At 41.6% G+C, this 23,868-nt stretch overlaps 1 protein-coding gene across 4 annotated transcripts; it reads right to left on the bottom strand.

Moving 5' to 3' along the window:
- Positions 1 to 1,172: 1,172 nt before the first annotated feature.
- On the bottom strand, positions 1,173 to 22,597 carry CBX1 (chromobox 1). Of its 4 annotated transcripts, none has more exons than XM_067717117.1 (6): positions 22,380 to 22,597; positions 19,885 to 19,986; positions 6,868 to 7,044; positions 6,214 to 6,391; positions 5,327 to 5,421; positions 1,173 to 2,692 (listed from the first exon to the last, which is right to left on the bottom strand). In XM_067717117.1, exons 2-6 carry the CDS (start codon positions 19,965 to 19,967, stop codon positions 2,548 to 2,550), a joined length of 678 nt encoding a protein of 225 aa, XP_067573218.1. In that variant the 5' UTR covers positions 19,968 to 19,986; positions 22,380 to 22,597; the 3' UTR covers positions 1,173 to 2,547. The 4 variants fall into 4 exon arrangements, with proteins under 4 accessions (XP_067573218.1, XP_067573220.1, XP_067573219.1 ...); XM_067717119.1 differs by lacking the exon at positions 22,380 to 22,597 and adding an exon at positions 10,662 to 10,748; XM_067717118.1 differs by lacking the exon at positions 19,885 to 19,986 and having other exon boundaries at positions 22,380 to 22,596.
- Positions 22,598 to 23,868: the final 1,271 nt, after the last annotated feature.

Below are 23,868 nucleotides of genomic sequence, written 5' to 3'. Positions count from 1 at the left end.
TCCTCAACTCCTGGGCTAGAGGTCTAATATGATGCAATTTTGTTGAAGGCATCTGACATGTTTTTGTATTTCCTAAAGAAATGCTCTACGAATACTTTCTGAAAGCAGACTTAAGATTTGTTGTGCCTATGTATATTTTTTCCCCCTGACATTTCTGCATGCATTTGTGGCTTCAGCGATCACTTGAGAAAAATGTATCCTTAACCCTTGAATCTAGAAATGTGTGATAATTGGCTTTTAAAGATAACAAAATTGCATATCTTCACTTCAACGTGCATTATCAATTTCAGTGTCTTCCATGGGGAAGAATGATATGGTTTTAAAAGAGCTCAGGAATGCCAGCAGTGACAGTGAAATAGGTTCCAAAGGTTAAGGCTAAAGCTGAATAGCACCCCATCTTGGACAAGCACCAAGACTGAAGGCTAATTTCAGTGCATCTGATGATGGAGAACAGAACCAGATATATCTGCCCACCCCAACTCTCTTAACTAGCTACAGACTGCTCTGCTGCTGCCAACTACAAGGACACACTCAGACCTCTGCAGAGGAAGACCTCTCCAGCTCCATTTATGTCTCCCTAAACTCCTAGGAGGCTTTCTGAAAAAAGTATACCTACACTCAGTTTATTTGGAACAAATGTTTTGCACTAATGCGTAGAGCTGAACTGAGCTCAGTGGAAATCCTATTTCCCCTTTTATAACTGACAAGAATCTAGTCCCATTTTGGCTCTAGAATTATAGGCAGAAAATGATGTTAAGAAAATGGATGACATTTTAATTCACTGATCAAACACAGGACCAATTCCTGAAAAGTTTGGAGAAGCTGACTTTAGCTGCGGTCACACAAATCTATGAAATACCTGAGCCAGGATCTAAACCTAACCCCAAAACCTGTATTTCCAAACGTATCATATTTTGGAAGTGCTATCAGGTCACAGAGTGCTGAACGAACTTTGAGCAGTATGAAGACAGAATGATGCGACAATCTTTATAATCTCTGTATCAATTATAAATGCTCAGTGTCAAAGAAAGATCCACACCAGACACTAGATTTTCAAGCCTACAGTATTTAAGAAATAAAACCATTCAAGTGTGGAAGTTGTTCCCAAAGAGGCTCAATCTATAAAATAATAATAAGGCAAGGAGTGTTTCTGGCAAGACAAGACAAAAATCAAGGATTATAAATCTATAGTTTTATTAAGACAAAAACTGACAGTGTTGGTATGAAGTTTAACATTTAAAAACAAAAGTTTTCACAGAAACCTAACACATGCCTAAAAAGATTTTACAACGGAGTTCTAGATGCAGGTCTAAATGATGTCAAGAACTGATGGATCTCATGATTCAAGACAGCATTTTGGGTTTTAGTTAATTCTTAGGATTAAAAAAATGTGTTTTGTTTTAAAGTGAACCACTGCCCCAGTATGAAAATTTAATCTCCTGAGACCAGGGCTTCAGAAATCATTCAACTCTTGAAGTGACTCAGTGAACTTGTGCTGTCAGTGACTGAACCCTGCCACCAATGGTTTCAAAGTTCAAAAAACAGAGGCTCCAAGAGTTTTCCACCCTAAGAGCACCGGCCCTTGTCTTTGCCTACTCTCCCATCTCCTATACCACCCTCTGCCCTTCCCCAAATACTTCAGCCAGTGGCTTGGATGGAGAAGCTGATATTTATAACTTCAAAATTGGAAAAGAAAGGGTCTTCTTGTCGATTTCAAGAATTAGCACCTCTAAGACAGAATGATCTGCCTGTGTATACACTCCAATAAGACTTTTCCTCAACCAGTTTCCATCCCCCAAATGGCGGCTTTGGTAACTTCTTAATTGGGAAGGTAAGAAGTTACCAAAGCTTAATGCTTTTTGGGAACAGCATTAAGCTCAGGCAGGCAACACCTTGGCTTCTAAGTTTCAGGCATTCACAGCTTTTAAACAGTCTCTCACAGTCCTCATTTAGGTTGCCAATGACATTTTTTGAAAGGATGAAATATTCTGGACACAGAACCAAATCATCATTAGTTGTTCTTTCCTTTCTTTCACCATTTCCCCCCAACAGGCCCCAAATTTTAACAAAAATGATCCTAACCCATCTCCCTTCTTCCCCACCCCATCCCTCCCACCCCAAATAACACACCAGAAATAGCCAAAAACTACATACATGCTACGCTGTAAAAATGCAGAGTTAACACTATTGGGAAGAAGGCTGTGGGTTGTGGAGATGCTCTTTGAAGATCTGCAGTATCTTTTGCTCTCCCACATCCCATCCTGCAAGTTTTGTCCTTCATAGAAGGCCCTTTGCTTTTGTCAGCAAAGTTCAGAATGGGTTGCCTTGAAACACTGACCCTCCTTCCCCTCCACTGGGATGGGTGTGCAAACTATACAGCATGGAGCGGCTTTAAAGCACTTGGGCTGCTGTAGGGCACAGAAGCTATACTGGCTCTTCAAAGGACATCTTCTCAAGCCCCCTCTATGGTGTCAAGACAAGTAGATCTCCTTCTTTCCCCACCTGAAACCCACAGTCAGATGTGACAGGGGCTGGTACTCAGGAGAGTTAATTCTTGTCATCTTTTTTGTCATCATCCTCCGAGGGGTAGGAATGCCACGTCAGCCTTTCCTCATAGAAGGATATGACAACCTGTGGGCACTTGACATTGGCTTCCTTGGCAGGGACCAGGTCAGCCTCATCAGAGTTTTTCCTGCAGAACAAAGCACAAAGAGACTTTGAGACCAGGTGCTAGTGGTCTCCTAACTTGGATCACCCAAGGGCTTGGGCTTTTAAAATATTAATTCCAGGCTTTCCTGGTGGCGCTGTGGTTAAGAATCTGCCTGCCAATGCAGGGGACGTGGGTTCGAGCCCTGGTCCAGAAGATCCCACATGCTGCAGAGCAACTGAGCCTGTGCACCACAACTACTGAGCCCGTAAGCCACAACTACTGAGCCCGTGTGCCACAAATACCGAAGCCCACGCGCCTAGAGCCTGTGGCTCTGCAACAAGAGAAGCCACCATAATGAGAAGCCCGCACACCGCAACGCAACAAAGAGTAGCCCCTGCTCACCGCAACTAGAGAAAGCCCGCACGCAGCAACAAAGACCCAATGCGGCCAAAAATAAATTTTTTTAAAAATTTATAAAAAATAAATTAATAAAATATTAATTCCAGAAGAGCAGGCCAGGGAAGGATGATAATATGGTGTAAGCATCATTTACTAGCAGCTTTTAGCCAAGTAATATCCTCGGAGATCTTCTCCCATTGAAAATGCCCTCTAGATATCTTTGTCAAAAGCTAACTCTGAACCCCTGGGAAAGGCCGCACACACACATACAAAACCATGACTCTCAGATTCTCTGAGGAAATAAGAGAGGCTACCATACTCTTCCAAAGCCATATCCCAGCTGCTAAAAGCCCATGGAGAGATCTTGGCTTGGTAATAGGATTTAATACCATGTTGGATAGTAAGATTTAATACCAATTTGGCACTGACCAGAGCCAATGCAGGTGGACACTTTCTTGCTTACTCATAATCATACTGTTTAACACTACCAAGTGCCATGCTCACAGACAGGCCACAACTCCCAGGTGCTTTGAAATGGTGCTTCAAAACTGGGAGATAGAAAATAAAGGGACTGTTACATAATTCTCCATATTTTTTCTGAATTTTAAAATGTTCTCAGAAATTGAAAACCACATACATATTACAAGGGACTTAGGGGTAAGCTATCTTCAGGTCATTGGGAACATCCTAGATGGAAGCAATAGCATAGGGCAGGCAGCAGATAGATATATATGATGGGATCTCTGACGAGACACTACCCCAAACTTCCAGAACTCCAGCAACAGGTACACCAAAGCCACACAGCCCCACGGAACCAGGGAAGAGTAAGCCAGTAAGGTATGATTTTGAAAAACAGACAAGAGAATGGGAAGGAAAAGGAGTATAACAGCATGGGAACCTGAAGCAGGCTGCCCCTTGTTGACAATTCAACAACAGCCTTTGAAGTAAGAGTTCAGTCTTTTCACTGCACAGAAAAATAGCTACTTTGGGAAATGAACAAGTATCTCCATTCTCCAGGAAAATCACTTTAAAGTGAACTTGGTTTAATAATCAACATCCAATCTTAACTTGCAGAGTTACATTCAGCTATAATCTTTACACACTAGTGAGTGAACCAAAGGAATGTAGTGTCAAGCAATAAGGAGGTGCTACCATTACTCAGACTGGTCACATGCAGCCAGAGAAAGTGTATTCTAGTTGGACTGAATAAGTTCTGGTATTAATTCCTTTCTCCCATATGCAGCACCTTAAAAATGAACTTTTCTCCTACAGGCTAGCAATAAATAAGCTAAAAGAAGGTCAGAGTCAGTAAACACCTAGGGAGTGCATGGGGAAAAAAAAGAGGTTTAGCCGGTTGTGCCATAGGCTTTCAGTGTTCAAGTTAGGCCTCTCCTGCCACCTTCTAAAGGAGAGGAATTAGTACAAATATGAGTTTCCGAGAAGGTTCTAGACTGACAAAAGGACAAAGCCCCTAGAATGCTGCCTTCTTTGGCACAGGCTTAGGATTATTCACTCCTAATTTATATTTTAAGGACAATGATTGAGCTTCACTTTGGGGGGGAGGAGAACAAGCACTTCCAACAAGCAAGAAAAAGGGAAGAAAGCTTTCCTTTTGGACAGAGAATAGAGAAATTATAGAGAATTTTGGGTTAATTACAGTTCTTAAGATTCTCAAGACAACTGCTTTCATTAAGCTGTTTCATGGAGTACTACCACCACTGGTATTTATACTTACAATGGAAAAAAGCAGGCTTCTCTGTATGCTTAGTATAGTAAAGGGGCCTTGCTGACCCCTGCTGGCAGATACTGCAATTGTAGAATCTGCACAAACTGGAGAGGATCTAACAGTCAAGGACAAAGGAAGAGCTACAGAAATTCTTTCCTAACCCTGAGAAGTTAACAGAATTTCTGATCCTGGGGCCAGCCCGATCTTTATTAAGGAGGTGGTGGAAGGGGAGGGTGGTTCAATCACATTTCTTTTTTCCCCCCTTTATTTACATGAGTGAAATGTGATTCCTCCCCATACCCTCTGTACTCCAGATTGTCTCCCACCTCCTAAAAAAAAATGGGCAAAGATCCAAGAATCCTAAGGGCCCCTACCTGTAACTCACGAGTCCGGGTTGGCAGTCAGGCCGAGGGTCACTATCGAAGGACTATGCCATCTTAAAGATTTCACACCTGGGCGACTGGAATTTTGAAGGTCCAGCTCTTTTCCTCTGGCATGGAACAGATGTGGAGAAGAAAAAAACAACCACACAGAGCCACTGGCAGACTCACCATTTCATCAGGAACATGAGTTCTCCACTGGAGTCTGTAGCTCCAATAATCCGCTCCGGTTCCAAACCCCGGGCAAAGCCTCGTGGCTTTTCTGACTGTAAAAACCACAGAGATGGAACAATTTTAACTATATGGGACTGTTATCCGGACTGGAGCAACTCCTGTTTCTCTGACAATGTTATCAAACCCTTTTGCCAATATTTCACCAAATCTTTGGCTCTAAGTCACAAGCCTTTTAGAATCCTTCTGAGTGATTATTCCGTCGAGTTTTGAAGTGCTTGAGGTTTCCCCATATGTAAAAAGGGACCCACATCTCAAGCAAAATAAATGTTCACAACTGTTCTTCACCCTCGAAAGGTACCTTACTTTACGGTATTAAATAGATTAAAACCTGTAATGATTAAAACATTGACAGCCATCTCCTCACAGGAATGAATTCCCTTGCACTTACTGTTCTTGAACCTCACATAAAATAAGAGTAGATTATGTGGCTTCATGAGATTGAACCCTCAAACATTTTTTTTTTTTTGCGGCACGCGGGCCTCTCACTGTTGTGGCCTCTCCCGTTGCGGAGCACAGGTGCTGGACGCGCAGGCTCAGCGGCCATGGCTCACGGGCCCAGTCGCTCCGCGGCATGTGGGACCTTCCCGGACCGGGGCACGAACCCGTGTCCCCTGCATCGGCAGGCGGACTCCCAACCACTGCGCCACCAGGGAAGCCCCTCTCAAACATTTTTAAAGCATTAGCCTATCTAACATTCCAAAAGGATTGAGAGCCAGCTGCTGAGATCTAAGGAGCAGCAGAACAAAAGTGCTTAAATTATCTTTCAGCTTCTTTGACAGCAGCATGAATTCTAGGCTAGTAAAAATTCTTACTTCGAGCCTTACCTCTTCTTTCTTCTTCTTTGGTTTGCTCTCCTCCCCCTTATCTTCCGAATCAGAATCAGCTTTGCGCTTGCCTCCCTCCGATTTATCTGTCTCGTGTGCTGTTTTCTGTGACTGCAGGAACTCAGCAATGAGGTCGGGGCAATCCAGGTTTTCTTCTGGCTCCCATGTGTTGTCCTCACTGAAACCAGAGGCACACAAGTCACAATTTCCACTCAAAGTTAGCACACTCACACTAAGGAGAAGCACAGGAGGACAAAACCTGGTGTCCTTGGAACAGAGGAGTTAACGATAAAATATAACTGGATTCTGTCCAAGACCAAGAACCTGACAAAGTTGACATTTTTTGGGAGGCAGTAGGGGGCTTTTTAGTACAAATTGAAAGCTTAGAAACTTGCCTCCTTCAAAAGAAAGTTACTCTCTCTTTGCAAACTTGGATCAGTGTAAAGCCACACACAAAACTGCTCATCAGAAATCAGTCTTGCATGATAGCACTTTGTACATGTAGGTCATTTTCCTAATTGAACTATAAGCTGTGAAGGCCAGGCCTGAGTCACAACGTACCCATCAGTGCACCCTGGGTCATGCACATTACCAGTCTCCTGAGAAATAGTTGGTGACCAAATGAATGGATTTTCCTGGGTCAATGAAACTTACTCTGAGAACCCCTTCCACTTTAGGAGGTACTCCACTTTGCCCTTTACCACTCGACGGTCAAGAACTTTTTCCACCACATATTCTTCTTCTTCTTCTTCTAGCACCTCCTCCACTTTCTTCTTGTTTTGTTTTTTCCCCATAGTGCCCGCCAGCTTTCTGGTATAAAGGGTGACGCTGCTAAAATGATAAAGGAAATAAAAAGGACATTAGGGTACACTCTTAGGAGAATATTTGGATAAAACCAGGGACATCATCGATGATTTTAATAGTGCACGCTTGGGACTTCCCTGGTGGTCCAGTGGTAAAGAATCCACCTTCCAATGCAGGGGACATGGGTTCGATCCCTGGTCAGGGGACTAAGATCCCACATGCCATGGGGCCACCAAGCCCATGTGCCACAACTACTGAGCTCGTGCGCCTCAATTAGAGAGCCTGTGTGCCGCAAACTACAGAGCCCACACACCCTGGAGCCTGAGTGCCACAACTAGATACAAAACCCGCACGCCAGAACCAGAGAGAAGCCTGTGTGCTGCAACGAAGAGCCTGCATGCCTCAACGAAGATCCCGCATGCCGCAACTAAGACCCAATGCAGCCAAAAATAATAAAATAAATAAGTAATAAATAAATCTTACAAAAAACAGTGCATTCTGCTTCAATAAATGTTATGCCTATTCATCTTCAATACCCAAGAGTTTTCTATGTTCAGCTAGAAAGTTAGTTTTCTAAAACAGCCCCAACTAATCTCACAGCAAAACTTCTTTATTCTTGCATATCCACTTAAAACTTTTATACCCATTCCTCCTAAGTTAAAAAAGCTCCCAATACCCCTTTACTTATGGTATCTAAAATATTACACTAATTTGAAAAAAAAGCAATTCTCCTAAAAATAAGGTCTATACATCAAACCTATATACATATAATCCTCTGATCCATACTTTCTAATTCTCTGAATGTTTTTCAATTTCATCACAGTATTGGACTTGGATTTTTACTAAGGGAAATGGCTTGTCCTATTTATTAAACATCTAGTTTAATTTTCCCTTCTGTATATGCATATATAATATAAGCAATTCTTCTGCATTGTTAAACACAATCTCTTTTGAGTCCCCTTAAGGTTCTTTATGTAGTCTTTTCTGAATGCCACCATTAATTTATAATTCTCAAGTTTCTTGTGAACTTTTTATTCTACTTTTTATTTCTAAGGCTGAGAAGGATTCATAAAAATGCCAGAATGACCATGGGATTCTCTAAACGAATTTGGAAATAAATGGGGCAAAAAAGGTGGGTATCACAGATAACAGAACCTGAATTTATTCTTTTGTAAAATATATCATCAGGCTGGGTAACCTCTAAGGGTTCTTCCAGTGCTAAAATTCCAGTCCCCTATAAATCTATTTTCTTTAGTCCTTCATACAACTCTTGACTGTTGGTAAGCATAAAGCCTTATGATTACAAATGTGTCAGTAGGTGGCGCCATAAGATACCTATACAACAAAATTGATCTACAAAACTGGCTGCAGTCTACAAATTGATAGATACATTAGCTGCCCAGAAGGAAATACAAACAACCAAGAGTATGGCAGATGATCCAAGACAAGAAAGTAGTTACTACCATGTTTCATGTTTGAATTTAAGGCAATGCTAATTGGGGTTTAAACTGGTTATTCCTAGCATCCTTGGGAAAAGGAGTCAGTGAAAGTAGGCTCTTCTAAATAGTTTTAAATTGGCACGTGTAGACAGAATGTATTTTAGAAAGAGTTCATCTATAGACTATATGAAATATAACAAACCTTTACTAAAAGTCAGGCTCATCAATATGAATCAGTTATAGTATCTACAGATGCTTATTTAGGTTTATACTCTGAGATATTCTCATGTCTGCATATATAAGCAATGCTGACTTACTGAAACAACAAACATTTGGCTACTAGAAAATTCTGCATTGCTGGAGACTGGAGATTCAAGAGAGTAAGTAATGGTCCCTGTCTTCCTGAAACCTAATGTCTGGTAAGAAAAAAATATAGATACCTCTTCCACTAAAGGTATTCTGAACTTTTGCTGAGTGGCACACACACAAAGTTTTCTGAGATGCTTTCAGTGTGGCCTAAGGCCACACCCAATGCCCCTGTCCACACAGTTCAAAACACACATCTGCACTGAGACTGTTCCTCTCCATTTACATACCAAAGATTCTGCTTTCCTTCCCTCCCCAACCCATCTTTTAGTGCCATGAGTTTTCCTTTTATTGTTACTGAACAGACTAATCAGTGTATTGAATGTCACCTTTTGCTAATTATTGGCTAGCTTCATTGTGCCTCTGATTCAGAGCCTGTTGCTTCTTCCTGGAGGGAGATACTTTCAGGTTTTCAGAATCTGATTGCCATGACAAGTGTTATAAGGAAAGGAAAAAAAGTCTAATTTTTCTTTTGGATAAATGCAGTAGTGTTTGCTCCGAAGAACAAGTGCTACTCCTTGCTTGCTTCCTTTCACTGTCAGTTGAAGGGGTGGCAAGATTCATGCATCAGTTAATGTGCAAAGAAAAATAAATTGACAATCACCTTTCAATAACAAAGGGTACCACAACTCCCTACATTAGTTTGGACTCAGAAATTGGAAGCTACTCCCTTTCTCAACAGACAGAAAAACAACGGGTTACAGACAACCCCAAACCAGTAACTGTCCCCTAATAACCCCTCTCCCAAGTAATTAAATTTAAGAAAGTAAAGGAAAGGCAGTCTTATCACTCTGGCTTCAGAATTCAGAGATATTGAAGGCTCTGTTATCTACATTAATAGCTACATTTGTCTTACAAAAAGAAATAACACTGAATCCTGCCCATCTGATCCTGTTACTACAAAACAAAAAGGTAGGGACAGCTTCTATCTCATCTCTAGCTACTGCAGGCCTCCCCTCCCTTTATCGTTAGCATGGCCTCAAGGAGAAAGAGTCATAGCATAAGAATATAATCCTTTAGGTTAGGTAAAGAAAACCCCCAAATAGGGAAATCTAGAGTGAGACCGCTTGATTTTCATCTTTACTCACTTAAATTCATTGTCCTAAGAGCAACTCAAATGAGAAGTGAAGAATGTAGAAAACACACTTCCATTTCTCTCTTTTGAGTTTTCTTAACTGGCTCATCCCAGCATTTACCTCCAGGGATTGGATTCTCTTTATATTGGAGACTCTCAGCCAGGCTTCCCAGTGTGAGTGTTTTCCTTATTTATAGGTACTTCTCTGGGGTCCTGAATAAACCATTTGTCAAAATCAGTAGAGAAGTGGATTAAATACACAACCCACTCTTCCTACAGAATCTATAGATAGCACCTTCAGACAAGCCAAGAGCTCCCTTAAATATTATGACAGGCCAATTATTTGCATATAGTTTCCAAATCGATTATTTCAAGAGAGACCACCTCTCCCTGAATATGGCAATCTCCAAATACCAGCAGTGACATCTGGAAGGAGGGCTTTCAACTGGAATTGCTTGGCAAGGATATTCAAAGTAACTCAGATCAGCGTAGTAGCATAATGGAAAAATGCCTTTATTCAATGCTATTTGCCACTCTCCCTAAATATCCTGGCAACCAAATTATGGCATAAAAAGTGCCATAATCATTGAACAAAGGGTCAAGGTATATACTAGAACATCACACGATGTACACAAGGGCGAACAGTTCTAAATTAACTCAGAAATCTTAGGGACTTCCCTGGTGGTCCAGTGGTTAAGGCTTCGTGCTCCCTATGCAGGGGGCCTGGGTTTGATACCTGTTCGCGGAACTAAGATCCCACATACCGCAATGCATCCCGTGCGCCGCCAACTACTGAGCCCACGCGCCACAACTAGAGAAGCCCTTGCACCGCAACGAAGACCCAGCGCAGCCTAAATAAATAAATAAAAAGATTAGAAAAGAATTCTTGGACAAGTCTTCTTAAGGGGGCTTCCCTGGTGGCGCAGTGGTTAAGAATCTGCCTGCCAATGCAAGGGATATGGGTTCGAGCCCTGGTCCGGGAAGATCACACATGCCACGGAGCAGCTAAGCCTGTGTGCCACAACTACTGAAGCCCGCATGCCTAGAGCCCGTGCTCCGCAACAAGAGAAGCCACCGCAATGAGAAGCCTGCGTACCGCAACAAAGAGTAGCCCCACTCACTGCAGCTAGAGGAAGCCTGCACACAGCAACGAAGACCCAACGTAGCCCAAAAAAAAAAAAAAAAAAAGTCTTCTTAAGGCTCATCACGATGTTTCAGACAAAAAATCCTTAACCTAGTTAAGCTGCTACAATTTTACCTAAATATTTACTGGGTCTGCTACATTTTAAGATGCCTAGAAAAATAATACGTTACATTTGTATTGCACTTTACAGTTTACAAAGTGCTACCATGTTATCTCATTTGATCTTTGAAACAATCCTATAAAATAAGCCATTCAGATGTTATTGACACCTCAGAGATAACACAATAAATTTACATGAAATAAATCTTCTAAGGTCACACAATTAACAAAAAATACATCACTTCAGTGTGGACATCTCCCAGCAGGACTGGGCTAATGGCCCTGCTGCACACACAGAACTAGGAGCTAGCTACACACTTATAGGAGAAATTTCCCTCCAGCCTCTACGAGGACAGGACTGAAAGGTCTGACTTCAGTCCTCTCTACAATTTGTCATCAGTAAATAAGGAAGTGTGGATAATGATTTTCTTTCAAAAAAGACCTTAGAATATGTATAGGTGTTTAAAAACCAATGATTTTTTATTGGTTACTGGAATATGGAAGGTATACATTGTTAATTAAATCAGCAGGCAGTGGCAAAGCTTTGGTTTTTAGGGCCCCAGCAGTCTTCTCAGTCTTTTAAATTGACAAGTGCTAGATGGTGCAGAAGTTTTGAATTTTTGTAGCCTAGCAAGTAGGCTACAGAGAACTACTGAGAAAATGCCAATTTTAAGAACCCCAAATTCTTCTATAGTGTCCCAATAAATCCAGGAATAGTGTAAATCTGAAGCAAGAGTCATGAACTCATAGTTCTTTTAAGAGAAAGAAAAAGCAGTTGCAATTCTCCTGGATACCCCCTCCACTCCTACAGTTAGGAGCTAGAAAATGGAAAGGAGGAACAATGCTACTTGCAGGCAGAGGCAGTGAAGTATCAGACACAAGATTAGGCATTATGGTTTTGAATACAGGCAGACCTCCAGACCCCTGCAATAAAACGAGACTCACAAATTTTCTGGTTTCCCAGTGCATATAAAGTTTACACTATATTGTAGTCTACTAAGCAATAATAGCATTATGTCTAAAAAACCAATATACATACTACCTTAAAGAATACTGCGAAAAATGCTAACCAACATCTGAACTTTCAGCAAGTCAACCTTTTTGCTAATGAAGGAAGGGTCTTGCCCTGATGTTGATGGCTGCAGAATGATTTAGGGTGGTGCATTCTGAAAGATGGGGTGGCTGTGACAGTTTACTAAAATAAGACAACAATGAAGTTCTCCACACTGACTGACTCTTCCTTTCACGAACTGATTTCTCTGTAGCATTCATGCTGTTTGATAACCTTTTACCCACAGAACTACTTTCAAAATTGGAGTCAGTCCTCTCAAACCCTGCTGCTGCTTTATCAAATGAGTTTGTATAATATTCTAAATCCTTTGTTGTCATTTCAACAGCCTTCACAGCATCTCCACCAAGAGTAGATTCTGTCTCAAGAAACCACTTTTTTGGCTCAACCATAAGAAGCAACTCACCTGCTGATGTTTTATTATGACACTGCAGCAATTAAGTCACTCTTCAGACTACACTTCTAATTCTAGTTCTCTTGCTATTTCCACCACATGTCTATTTCTTTCACTTAAGTCTTGAACCCCTCAAAATCATCCATGAGGGCTTGGAATTAACTTCTTTCAAACTCCTGTTAGTGTTGGTATTTTGACCTCTTCCGATGAATCACAAATGTTCTTAATGGCATCTAGAATGGTGAATCCTTTCCAGAAGGTTTTCAATTTACTTTGCCCAGATCCATCAAAGGAATCACTATCTATGGCAGTTACAGCCTTACAAAATGTATTTCTTAAATAATAAGACTTGAAAGTCAAAATGACTCCTTGATCCACGGGCTGCAGAATGATGCTGCGTTTGCAGGCATGAAAACAACATTAACCTTGTACATCTCCATCAGAGCTCTTGGTGACCAAATGTTGTCAATGAGCAGTAATATTTTGAAAGGAATCTTTTTTTCTAAGCAGTAGGTCTCAACAGTGGGCATAAAATAACTTTATTGTGTGCAGCAGCCCTTTTCACACCAAGTATTAGTTTTTTCATGTGAAATAAGATTTAAAATGATAAAGTTATTGTTAAGGAGATGCACTGGGCAATAGAAAAAGCTGAATAGAGTTTTTGTCAGAAACTGGAAAACAGAACAGTCTGGAAAAAAAGGACCACATGTTGCTAAGACCAAAAAAGGAGACTGGAGACCATGCTGTAAACTACGTTGTAAACAGATGTGCTGTCATCCAGGCTTTGTTGTTCCATTTACAGAACACAGTCAGAGTAGATTTAGTAGATTTTAAGGGCCCTAAGATTTCTGGAATGGTAAATGAGTACTGGCTTCAACTTAAAGTCACCAGCTGCATTAGCCCCTAACAAGAGAGTCAGCCTGTCCCTTGAGGCCAGGCATTGACTTCTCCTCTCTAGCTATGACAAAGTCCTAGATGGCATCTTCTTCCAATAGAAAGCTGTTTTGTCTACACTAAAAATCTGTCGTTTACTGTAGCCAACTTCATTAATTATTTTAGCTAGATCTTCTGGATAACTTGCTGTAGCTTCTATGTCAGCACTTGCTGCTTCACTTTGCATTTTTATGTTATGGAGATGGCTTTCCTCCTTAAATCTTATGAACCAACCTCTGCTGGCTTCAACGCTGTGACCGGTTTAATCTTCTATCCAGGCCATTAAAACTTTCTACATATGAGCAAGAAGACTGTTTTGTTTTCTTATCATTTATGTGTTCACCGGAGTAGCACTTTTAATTTCCTTTAAAAACTTTTCCTTTGCATTCATAACTTGGCTAAGCAGCGCCTACCTTTTGGCGCATCTCAGTTTTCAACATGCCTTCCTCATTAAACGTAATCGTTTCTAGATTCTGATTAAAGTGAGAGACACAACTTTTCCTTTCACTTGAACACTTAGAGGCCATTGCAGTGTTATTAAATGGCCTAATTTCAATATTCGTTGTATCTCAAGGAATAGGGAGGCCTGAGGAAAGGGAGAGAAACTGGGGAACAGCTGGCAGATTAAGTTTCGCCATCTTACATGGGCATGGTTTGTGGCACCCCAAAACAATTACAATAGTAATATCAAAGATCACCGATCACAGATCACTATAACAAATATAATAGTAATGAAAAAGTCTGAAATATTGCAAGAATTACCAAAGCGTGACACAGAGACATAAAGTGAGCAGATGTTGTTAGAAAAATGGCACTGATAGACTTACTTGACACAGGGTTGCCACAAACCTTCAATTTGTAAAAAATGCAGTATCTTCAAATAAAGTGAAGTGTAATAAAACAAGGTATGCCTGTAGTTGGTCCTAGTGAAACGATATGAGAAGGATCTGAGAAGACAATGTGAGCATAGCTCCTGCTTGCCATCACAAACATGAATTATAACGGGCTACCCCAGAACTTCCATACGGATTTCTTGCCAGCTTGAAAGGTCAAATTCCAGATGTGAGGACAAGGTAACAGCTACAGCCCTCTGAAACAAACCAGTAGGCCTTTTGAGGTAAACACTAAGGTGAAACATTTAGAATGCTGGTCTGGTGAGATGACCATCTGTACTAAGAAAGAATTCACAGGAAAGCAGACCTTGAGTAGAGAACTTTCACCTACATGAGAATAAGAATCACCTATGGAATTTATAAATACAGATACCCAGATCCAGTGAGTCAGAGTGTAGGGTGTGTGTATGTGCATTATTTAAAAAAATATTTTGTTTTTCTAACTGTAATATAATACATGTATTCACATTCAATTAGGGAATCAAAGTTCCCTGGCTCAAAACCTGTCAAAGCTGTTCTTCTATATGTAAACTGACCCAGATGTACATATGTGAAAGTAGTTATTATAGTTCTATAATTTGCCTTTTAATACAATGTAATGCATCTCTGACATTGTTGCATAAAGGTCTCCACTCTTTTTTTTTCTTTGCGGTACGCAGGCCTCTCACTGCTGTGGCCTCTCCCGTTGTGAAGCACAGGCTCTGGACGCGCAGGCTCAGCGGCCATGGCTCACGGGCCTAGCCGCTCCGCGGCATGTGGGATCTTCCCGGACCGGGGCACGAACCCGTGTCCCCTGCATCGGCAGGCGGACTCTCAACCACTGTGCCACCAGGGAAGCCCAAGGTCTCCATTCTTAAGCTGCATAGTATTCCATCTTGTATGGCCACACCATACTTTAACCATCTACCTAATGATGAAAATTTCGGTTGTTTCCAATTTATTATTATTGCAAACACTGTTGATTTGACCACGGCACCTGCATCTTTAAAAGCTCCTTAGGTGATCTGATGCATTCCTTGGATATAAGCCATTGCTGTAAGAGGACTGGCAGAAACTACATTCCTCAGGTGAAATTATACATTATTGCAGACATAAATCAATTCTCATAGTTAGCTAAAAGGTAGGTGAACGTTTTACTTTCTCCATAAAAATTTAGAATAAGGCTGAACAGTAAGTAATAACTGATGTTCTTGAAAACAAAACCTCTACATCACATTCAACATCATTCACTCTAGACCTTTCTTGTACTAGAAATGAAACTGGAAGAGCACTGCCTGAAGGGTCCTCACAGTTCCTTTCACCAAAAGAAAGCTAGTATGAGCACCAGAAGCATGATATCTTTGCTGTCCTTGACCTCTCAAAACTTTATGCTTATAGGTAGTTATATATATTTACTGCATAACTCAGTTTTCTCATCTGTAAAATTGGTGTAACAACTCTCATGGAATTCCTTTGAGGTGAGCTTTTATGACCTTCTGGCATTCATTATCTATTTACATATTTGCATATATAACCTACTTCATTAGATTATTTACTGCTTTAAGCGTAAGGATAACTCTCTGAAATCCAGTGCATTAGGAACTCTAAGAAAATACCATTTTTGTTCAATGTATATGGCTGAAATTCATGGCTAGGTTTTTCTTTCTTTTTTAAATATATTTTGGCTGTGTTGAGTCTTCATTGCTGCGCACAGACTTTCTCTAGTTGTGGCGAGCGGGGGCTACTCTTCCTTGCGGTGCGTGGGCTTCTCTTGTTGTGGGGCAGGGGCTCTAGGCGCACAGGCTTCAGCAGTTGCAGCACGCAGGCTTAGTAGTTGTGGCATGTGGGCCCTAGAGCGCGCGGGCTCTAGAGCACAGGCTCAGTAGTTGTGGAGCACGGGCTTAGTTGCTCCGTGGCATGTGGGATCTTCCCGGACCAGGGATCGAACCCGTGTCCCCTGCATTGGTAAGCGGATTCTTAACCACTGTGCCACCAGGGAAGTCCCCTGGCTAGGTTTTTCAAAACAGCAGAGCAGCTCCAGAACACACTCAAGAAGGACCCAGGTCTGACTGGTATGAATGACCAATAATTATAAAACAGAAACCAAGATCTCATTTCTGGAAGACTGAGATAGAAGAGCTGCCAGAATCGGAGAAATCACATTTCATATACCTAAAGTGTAGGAATTTCTTATGTTCTTCCTTTTGTCTCACCCAGGCAGCAAAACAAAGTAAGAAAGCCCTTGTAGTAAATGGCAAAAGGAATCTATGTTCCTATGAAGACAGATAAGATAGGTGAGAAAAAGGAAGTAAATTCTGGATACAAACAATGGAAAATTTCAACAGAATTATTTGCAAAAGGAATTTTAAGATATCTGAAGAACTACATAAATACCAAAAGTCAGTTTTAATGATTCATACAGTAAAGTTCTATAACTTCAGAGGTTGTGATTTCAGGCTCTGATTTTACAGATATACTTTTAAAAAAGGCCCATCACCCAATTAAATGAATGGTCTTTCTAAGAATTCATATAGCTTTTACTGAGTTCAAGACAAAATTATGACATTCTTGATTTCTCCCCACTCAAACCCCATATCCAGTCTCTTACTAAATCCTGTTGATTTTATATCTTAAATATCTTTTAATTTATACATTTGTCTAGTCCCACTACTACCATCCTATTCCAAGCAACCACCATCTCTTGCCTGGATAACTCCCAACCCAATTCATTCTCAATACTAGCCACTGATGTAAAAATGCAGACCTCTTCATACCATTATCTGTGGGCATTTGAGCTGAAGACCACTGCACCTAACCCTATCAATCACAATTACCTTGCCCTTTGCTCCATTCTTCACTTGACTAATTCCCTTAGCTAAAAAAATGTCATCATCAGAAGCTTCCCCGAAGCCCCAGACTAAGTTTAGGTTAACTCTTCCTGTGAACATGCTCCTACAGTATTCATTCACTTAACAATTACCTATATTGGGTGCCTATTATGCGTGAGACACTAGACAAATAGGGTGAACAAGACAGACAAAATCCCTGGTCTCTTAGAGTTTATATTCTAATGTGGACAAATGAGTCAGCATGAGTGGGAGTGTATGCATGCATGCATGCGTGTGCAGAGTAGGGCACAGACAAGAAGCAAGAAAACATTAGTGATAAATGCTATAAAGAAAATATCTTCAGATTAAGTAACATTTAAACAGAGACCCAAATGACAAGGAGACAACTCAGCAAAAATCAGAAAAACGTACCAAATTTAAAGAATAGTGGGTTCAAAGTCCTAGGGTGAGAAGAGCTTGCTATATCTGAAGAACAGAAGTGTGGCCAGGTAGAAAGAGCTATATTGCGGGAGCAGCAGACAAGGACCAGATGATAATTACCGTGCATTTCACTCCCCACTTCATTCCTTCATCTAGCTCCTTTTTCCATTCCTTGTTTTCCTTACCCATCTTTTGCCTCTAGCTTAGGTTTAACCTAGTCAGTTAATGGCTATAAAAGTTTATAACTACAGCTCTACTAGCTTTTAATACCATCTATTAAAAAACCAAATCAAATCAATAAGGATTTACTAAGAGCTTGGGTGGAATAAAGGGTGACCAATTCATCCCAGCTAAAGCACTGAAAGCTTCTGAAAGCTCCACATCACAGAATGTGGAATCCCCTCAGACCCAGGCAAATGGAACTGTTTGGCCAGGCTAGCAGCATATGCAGACTCACAGGAAGTAGAGGCTTTTGAAAATCCCATAAGGACTAGTAATAACAAAATAACTTTTATTGAATACTTAACACTTAATGCATAGAAAGGCACTTAATTCAATGCTCACAACATCTCTATTAAGCCCATTTCACAAACGAGGAAACTAAGGCTTACTGAAGCAAAGAAAAATTCCCCAAGTCCCCCGCTCAAGGGTAAGACACAGAGCCAGGACTGTACGATTAAAAACATACCAGAAAGGTACAAATGCAATTGAAGTTCATTTCAATAGAAGAAATGACAGGAGTATGCAGTAATTAGCAAAAGAAATGTAAGCAAGAAGTAGCCGCCATCAAAGCACTACCGGGGCTTGGAAGAATAAATGGCTAGGGTGATTAGAAAGGTTTTGAAAAGCTGGGATTGAGGCAAGGTTCCAATAGCATTTGAAAAACTGGACTGGAGGGAGGCGATTTAGCCCAAGGAACTATTGTTAACAAAAGCAACGGAGGCAGACAGTGTGTAAACCAGTTTAGGTGGGAGTACACTGATTAGGAAAGTGGCAGGTAACTGCTAAAAAATTTTCTACAAAGTCTCCTCCTCCTTTCTTATAAAAAAGGCCAAACTCCACAATGTACATCTAACACCCTTTAGATCCAACCATTCCATACTCCTACTTCACTCACAAACCTATTCTCCTGTCAAAACAGAAAAGTACAACCTGAACACATCCTGCACATTTCCTCCATGCATGGATTTGCTCATTATTAAGAAGTGTGCTCCTGTCCAAGGCTAGTAGTCAAAATCCTACCCCTTCTTCAAGAGCTAGCTCAAATGCTACTTCTTCCATGATGCTTACCCAACTTAGCTAAATATTATTTCTCTTTTTCTTGTGGTTCCCAAAGCATTTTGTTTCTATTTTTACTCAGACACTCAAAGGTAGGTCTGGACCCAGTGTAAGGTGTTGAACCCTATATGGGCAATAAGAATGGATGTCTCAGATTGAGATAACGAGGGAACAGAAGTCCAAAGTTGTCAGCTTTTTAGGGAATGATGAGCAAATAAATCGGATCTGCAAAGAAGTAAGTATCCTTGCTGAGCATTAGCAACTACATACCAGTCATCAAAAGGCAGGTGAAGGCATGTGTAGTATATTCAGTTTGTAGTCCTCCTAACTCATGTTTCTAAACTGCTTTCAGTTTGTTAGCTGTGGCTGTTTGTGAGGCAAATGCTTTCCAGATGGAAAACTTTACTGCGCAGAAAACAAGAACTTGTGCCACATACCGGGTGGGCAGGAGTTTCATTTTTAAAGAAATCCCTGTCCTCGAATTCCAGGATCTAGGACTAGAATACCCGTGTGTGAATAAAATTAGAATTTTATCTGAGACGTGTCCAGAAGCTTGGCTAACTCCTTTTCATGGTGCTGATAGAAATGAAACTATAGATATAGCTTGGGTTTAGAGGCCATAGGGATCTGTAAATATTAGTAGAACACAGTGATACCTGAAGCAAATATTTTAGTTTAAAATGAAATAAAAGTGATTAGAAAGCAAGACCAGAATAAGAGCAGAGACCAAAGGATTCATAGACAACAAAACAAAACCAGAGTAGTGACATTAACTTCTCAAATACCATAGTTCTGTTAGGCCGTCAATGTGTTTGCTATTATTAAAGAAAGGCACAATTTCACAGACAAATTAGGCTGCCCCCTTTTGGTCAGTAAATCATAAAAGCTTAAAAGGCAGGAAAGATTTAACAAGTTATTCAAATACTTACAGGATCAGAATTTTGTCCTCATTCAAACAACTTCTCCAATTAATCGTGGAAAGGCTATTCAATTTTTCAGTAGACATCGCCATTGAGAAATACTTATTAACTCTATACAAAGGACACAAATGATTTTTCAAGATACTTATATAACAGAAAATATTCAAAATACTATATAGCTTGCTGTTGAAACCCAGAACCTGGGTCCTCTCCTAGTACTTGCCTAAGGTATTTAAAACTGCCACTTGCACAATCTGCATACCTTTTCTGTATTTAATACCAGGGTGAGTATATTAAAAACATAGGCTAAGACAAGCATGCCAAGGGCAACAGTTTTACTCTGCCTAACGTCATAGAACAAAAACAGGCAAACTGATTACATAAATGCACATCAGGCCATTCTACTAATACGGGATTCTCAAAAAAGATCTCAAAGCCCTATCCATTCAATTGATTACATAAATGCACATCAGGCCATTCTACTAATATGGGATTCTCAGAAAAGATCTCAAAGCCCTATCCATTCATTCAACAATATGAATGGTCAACAATGTGTCAGACACTTGAATGAACAAGAGGCATGGCCCCATCTTATATAGGCCATAAACTAGTCATTAGCATCTTATTCCAAAAACTCTTCAGCGAAATAACCTATGATGCAAAAAAGCCATCAAATCTAATGCAAAACCTGTTATACCACGAGAAAGAGTATATGAAAAAGGAAGATTTCAATGGATAAACTACTAGAAAATGACAAAAATTCATCAATTCTCTTTAAGTGGTGTGAATTCAAAAAGAAACATTTTCCTAGTCTCTAAAATGGGCACCAGAAGATATAATGGTTGCTTCCTTTCTTTAGATGATTATAAAAATATTAGTATCCTGTAGTCAAAATGCAGAAGGATAGGGTACCCATACTTGGTCTCCTTTAATCAAGAAGCTAGAAACACCAAGCTACACAATATTTACATTTTTAGTGAAAAACAATTTAGGTTATAGCAGCCAATGAAGAAAATGGCACCAGAGGGAAAATTGGAAATGACTGAAGATTCTGAACTGCCTTGAAGCTTTATTAAGGTGTGGCCGATTCCAACGCTGTGCACTTCAGTCATAGCACTTTCCATGTAAATATCTGTAAGCACCTTGGAGCACTGGCACTAATTTCCCAATTGTATTCCTGCATTCATTCCAAAACCCTGGACCTTTTAGAACTATTCCAAAATGGCGACCTGATTCTTAACACATTTGAGGACAGCTTACCCCTGGCCAGAGGTTCTAGCGTAACTGATCTTTTTGTAAATTCCACCTTAATTGAGCTCAACCAATACATGTCTGAATATAGCAACAATCCATGAAAAATCTTCATCTGAAGTTTTGGAAAAGGGGTAAAGTACTGCTCCCTTCGTATTCAAATTTTCCAGCAAGGACAAGCTGCCTAAAAAACTTAAGAGTCCAAGGAAAAAAACCTCACAATCTCACGAACTTTTCCACTTTCTCTCTCAACCTCCCACACCGTCTCATAATCTCTCACTAAGTTAACTTCATTCCTTAAATATGAACTCATCTACACATTTCTACAATTTCACCGCAGTGAAACTGTGACCAGCAACAATCTCAGAAAAAAACGTATGGAACTAATTATGAATCAAAGCAAGAGCTGCACTTGGACTTTTTAACTCCCTAAAGGAATCAAGGAGTGAAGGTAGTAGAAAATCTGGAAAAAGGAAAAAAGTGTGTTCCATCTTTTCTTCACACATTATTCTTACTGCCGATCAACCAGGAAGCAAGGGGTGGCCAGTTTCCCCCTTTTCTTCTTCACACCTCACAGAAAATGCTCTCGGGACCTCCGCCCCACTTGCCCTGACAGCTTCTCCCCGCCTCCCCCCGCCCCCCAACCCGAGCCAAGCCAGGCAAATACTACCCCTCCTTCTAGCCTCTTCCTCGATTTATTCAACAGATCTCTTCCCCCAGTAGCACACTTTGGGCCGCCCGGCCCACCCTTACAATTTCCTCGAAGTTACCGTTCCCCAGCCCTGCAAGAGGAATTCCTCTGGCAGCCCCGGCTGGACCCAATATATTCTCAGGTTACATTTCTAAACCTCGGGTCTCGCAGTCACCAACGCTCCCTACGCTTGTCCAAGCATCCAGGCTGCCCCGTCCGTCCCCTTCCCAATTTACCCAGTGTTTTCTCTCCAGCCCAACCCAAGGAGCATTGTCTTGGTCTACCCAGGCCCGAAGGGCGACCCGCAAGTGCTCGGCCCACCCAGAATCGCTTCAATTTCTGGCTCAGGAGACGCCGCCCCGCCCTCTCCATCCTTCTCGCGCCAGTCGTCCTACTCACTGCGCCCGGCGGAGAGCTCGGCGCGGGAAGGGCGCGGGATTCAGACACGCTCCCCGCTCCCGACCTCCGCCGCGAGCGCGCGGCCCCTCATCCAGGGCTCCCGCCGCCGCCGCCGCCTCCGCGCGCCTCCCCCCCGCTTCCCCGCCTCTAGCGGGCTCTTCACCTCAGAGCAGCGCCCACGAGCCCGCGAGAAATCGGTGCCGCGCTACTAGCGCGTCTTGTCGGGCCGGCCAGGGGAGTGGCGACCAGAAAAGCAACAAACCGGTTGACCGCGGTTGAGCCCCTCACTGAAGCGGCGTACCGCAGGCCCCGGCCAACGGCCCTCCCCTCAGCCGAACAAAAGAGCCTCGCACTCTGCGCTGCCCGCCGCCCGCATCACGCAGGCGCGACGTCCCGCCGCACAGCGCTATGGGACTCGAAGTCCGTCCCAGACTACAAGACCCGAAGTGCTGCGCGCCTTCCACGGCGCCACGCACAGTTTGCTAGGGTTTCGAGTTTTACTTAGTTCTTCGATAGCTAGTGCCGCCGAAGCGACTGCAGTTTAGAAAGCTGCAACCTAGAAAGTTAAAACGTGTGGTTTTACAAGAGAGTCTGATGCTTGGTCTGAAATATCAACCACTTCTGGACAGTAGTTCACATCCTTGAAAATTTTGCATCTTATAACAGGTTTCTCACCAGATCTCTGTAAGGCTCCTACGTCTCGGCGTTGAGATTACAGTACTTCCCTTTCGAGGCCTTCCCTGACCCCTTAGGCTAGGTAGGTCCGCCTGGTAGGTGTCATCATAGTATCTCATTGGCTGCACCAATGGGTGGCTTTAGTGCCAAAACCCCCATTATCCATGAACACCCCTCCCTCACCCAGCCTCCCCAAAGAAACACAGAAATAGGCAAAAAAACATGTTTCTTATTCTTTGGGACAAGTGTTCTAATTCTTCTAATATCAACTAGATTGCCATCCCCAAACCCGCTCACGTGGGAATTCGGTCTCATCGTAATATTCACCCCACTTTATTGTCATGTCTGTCTTCTCTCTTGGACTCAAAACACCACTCCAGTAAGGGCAGAAACCTTGGCCCAGTACAGCCCCTAGCATACAGTAGTCAATCCCTAGCATACAGTAGTCAATCAACATTTGTTGACTAAATGAATTAATATGTTCTTCTCCTACCTGACAGAAAATGTAGGTGATCAAGATTTCCTTCGTCTCTTTTCTTCACATCATATTTGTGGGGTTTTTCGATCTCCCCCCCTTACTCTACTTTTCCTTATCCAATCAGGAACTAAATAGAACTTCTACCACCAAGGTGACGTTTTCCCCCTTACCTGGAATTCAAACATCCTCCTAATCAGAGGGAAAGGAAAAAGGCAACTAGTCTACTGTACTCCACCCCAGAATGCAGGAGTCTGCATTTATATAGCAGTTTTGCTGTGCCAGGTACTGTGCAGGATTCTGGAGAATTGCCATGTAAGAACCCAGCCCAGCAATATCATAAAACAGTTTTGCTAAAAGAGCTGTGAGAGCAGAGAAGAGGGCAGTTCTTCCTGAGACATTTTTGGGTTGGGTGTCCATGAAGAGGCAAAAATTCATCTATTCATTCCCTCCTGAAGTGCCCTATTCTGTTTTTAATAATTTTAATGATGAGAAACTTAGT

Source organism: Pseudorca crassidens, chromosome 19, assembly GCF_039906515.1.
Source record: "Pseudorca crassidens isolate mPseCra1 chromosome 19, mPseCra1.hap1, whole genome shotgun sequence".
In the NCBI taxonomy this organism is placed as follows: Eukaryota; Metazoa; Chordata; class Mammalia; order Artiodactyla; family Delphinidae; genus Pseudorca; species Pseudorca crassidens.
Note: the sequence above shows the minus strand (reverse complement) of the source record. Positions and strands in the feature narration are given on the sequence as shown.

Coding starts and splice junctions, on each gene's coding strand:
- CBX1 (XM_067717117.1), bottom strand. CDS start 19,967: ATGGCGATGTCTACTGAAAAATTGAATAGCCTTTCCACGATTAATTGG. Junction 5,422..6,213: donor CAAAGAAGAAGAAAGAAGAG/GTAAGGCTCGAA, acceptor TGGTTTTTACAG/TCAGAAAAGCCACGAGGCTT. Junction 2,693..5,326: donor CTCATGTTCCTGATGAAATG/GTGAGTCTGCCA, acceptor TTTGTTCTGCAG/GAAAAACTCTGATGAGGCTG.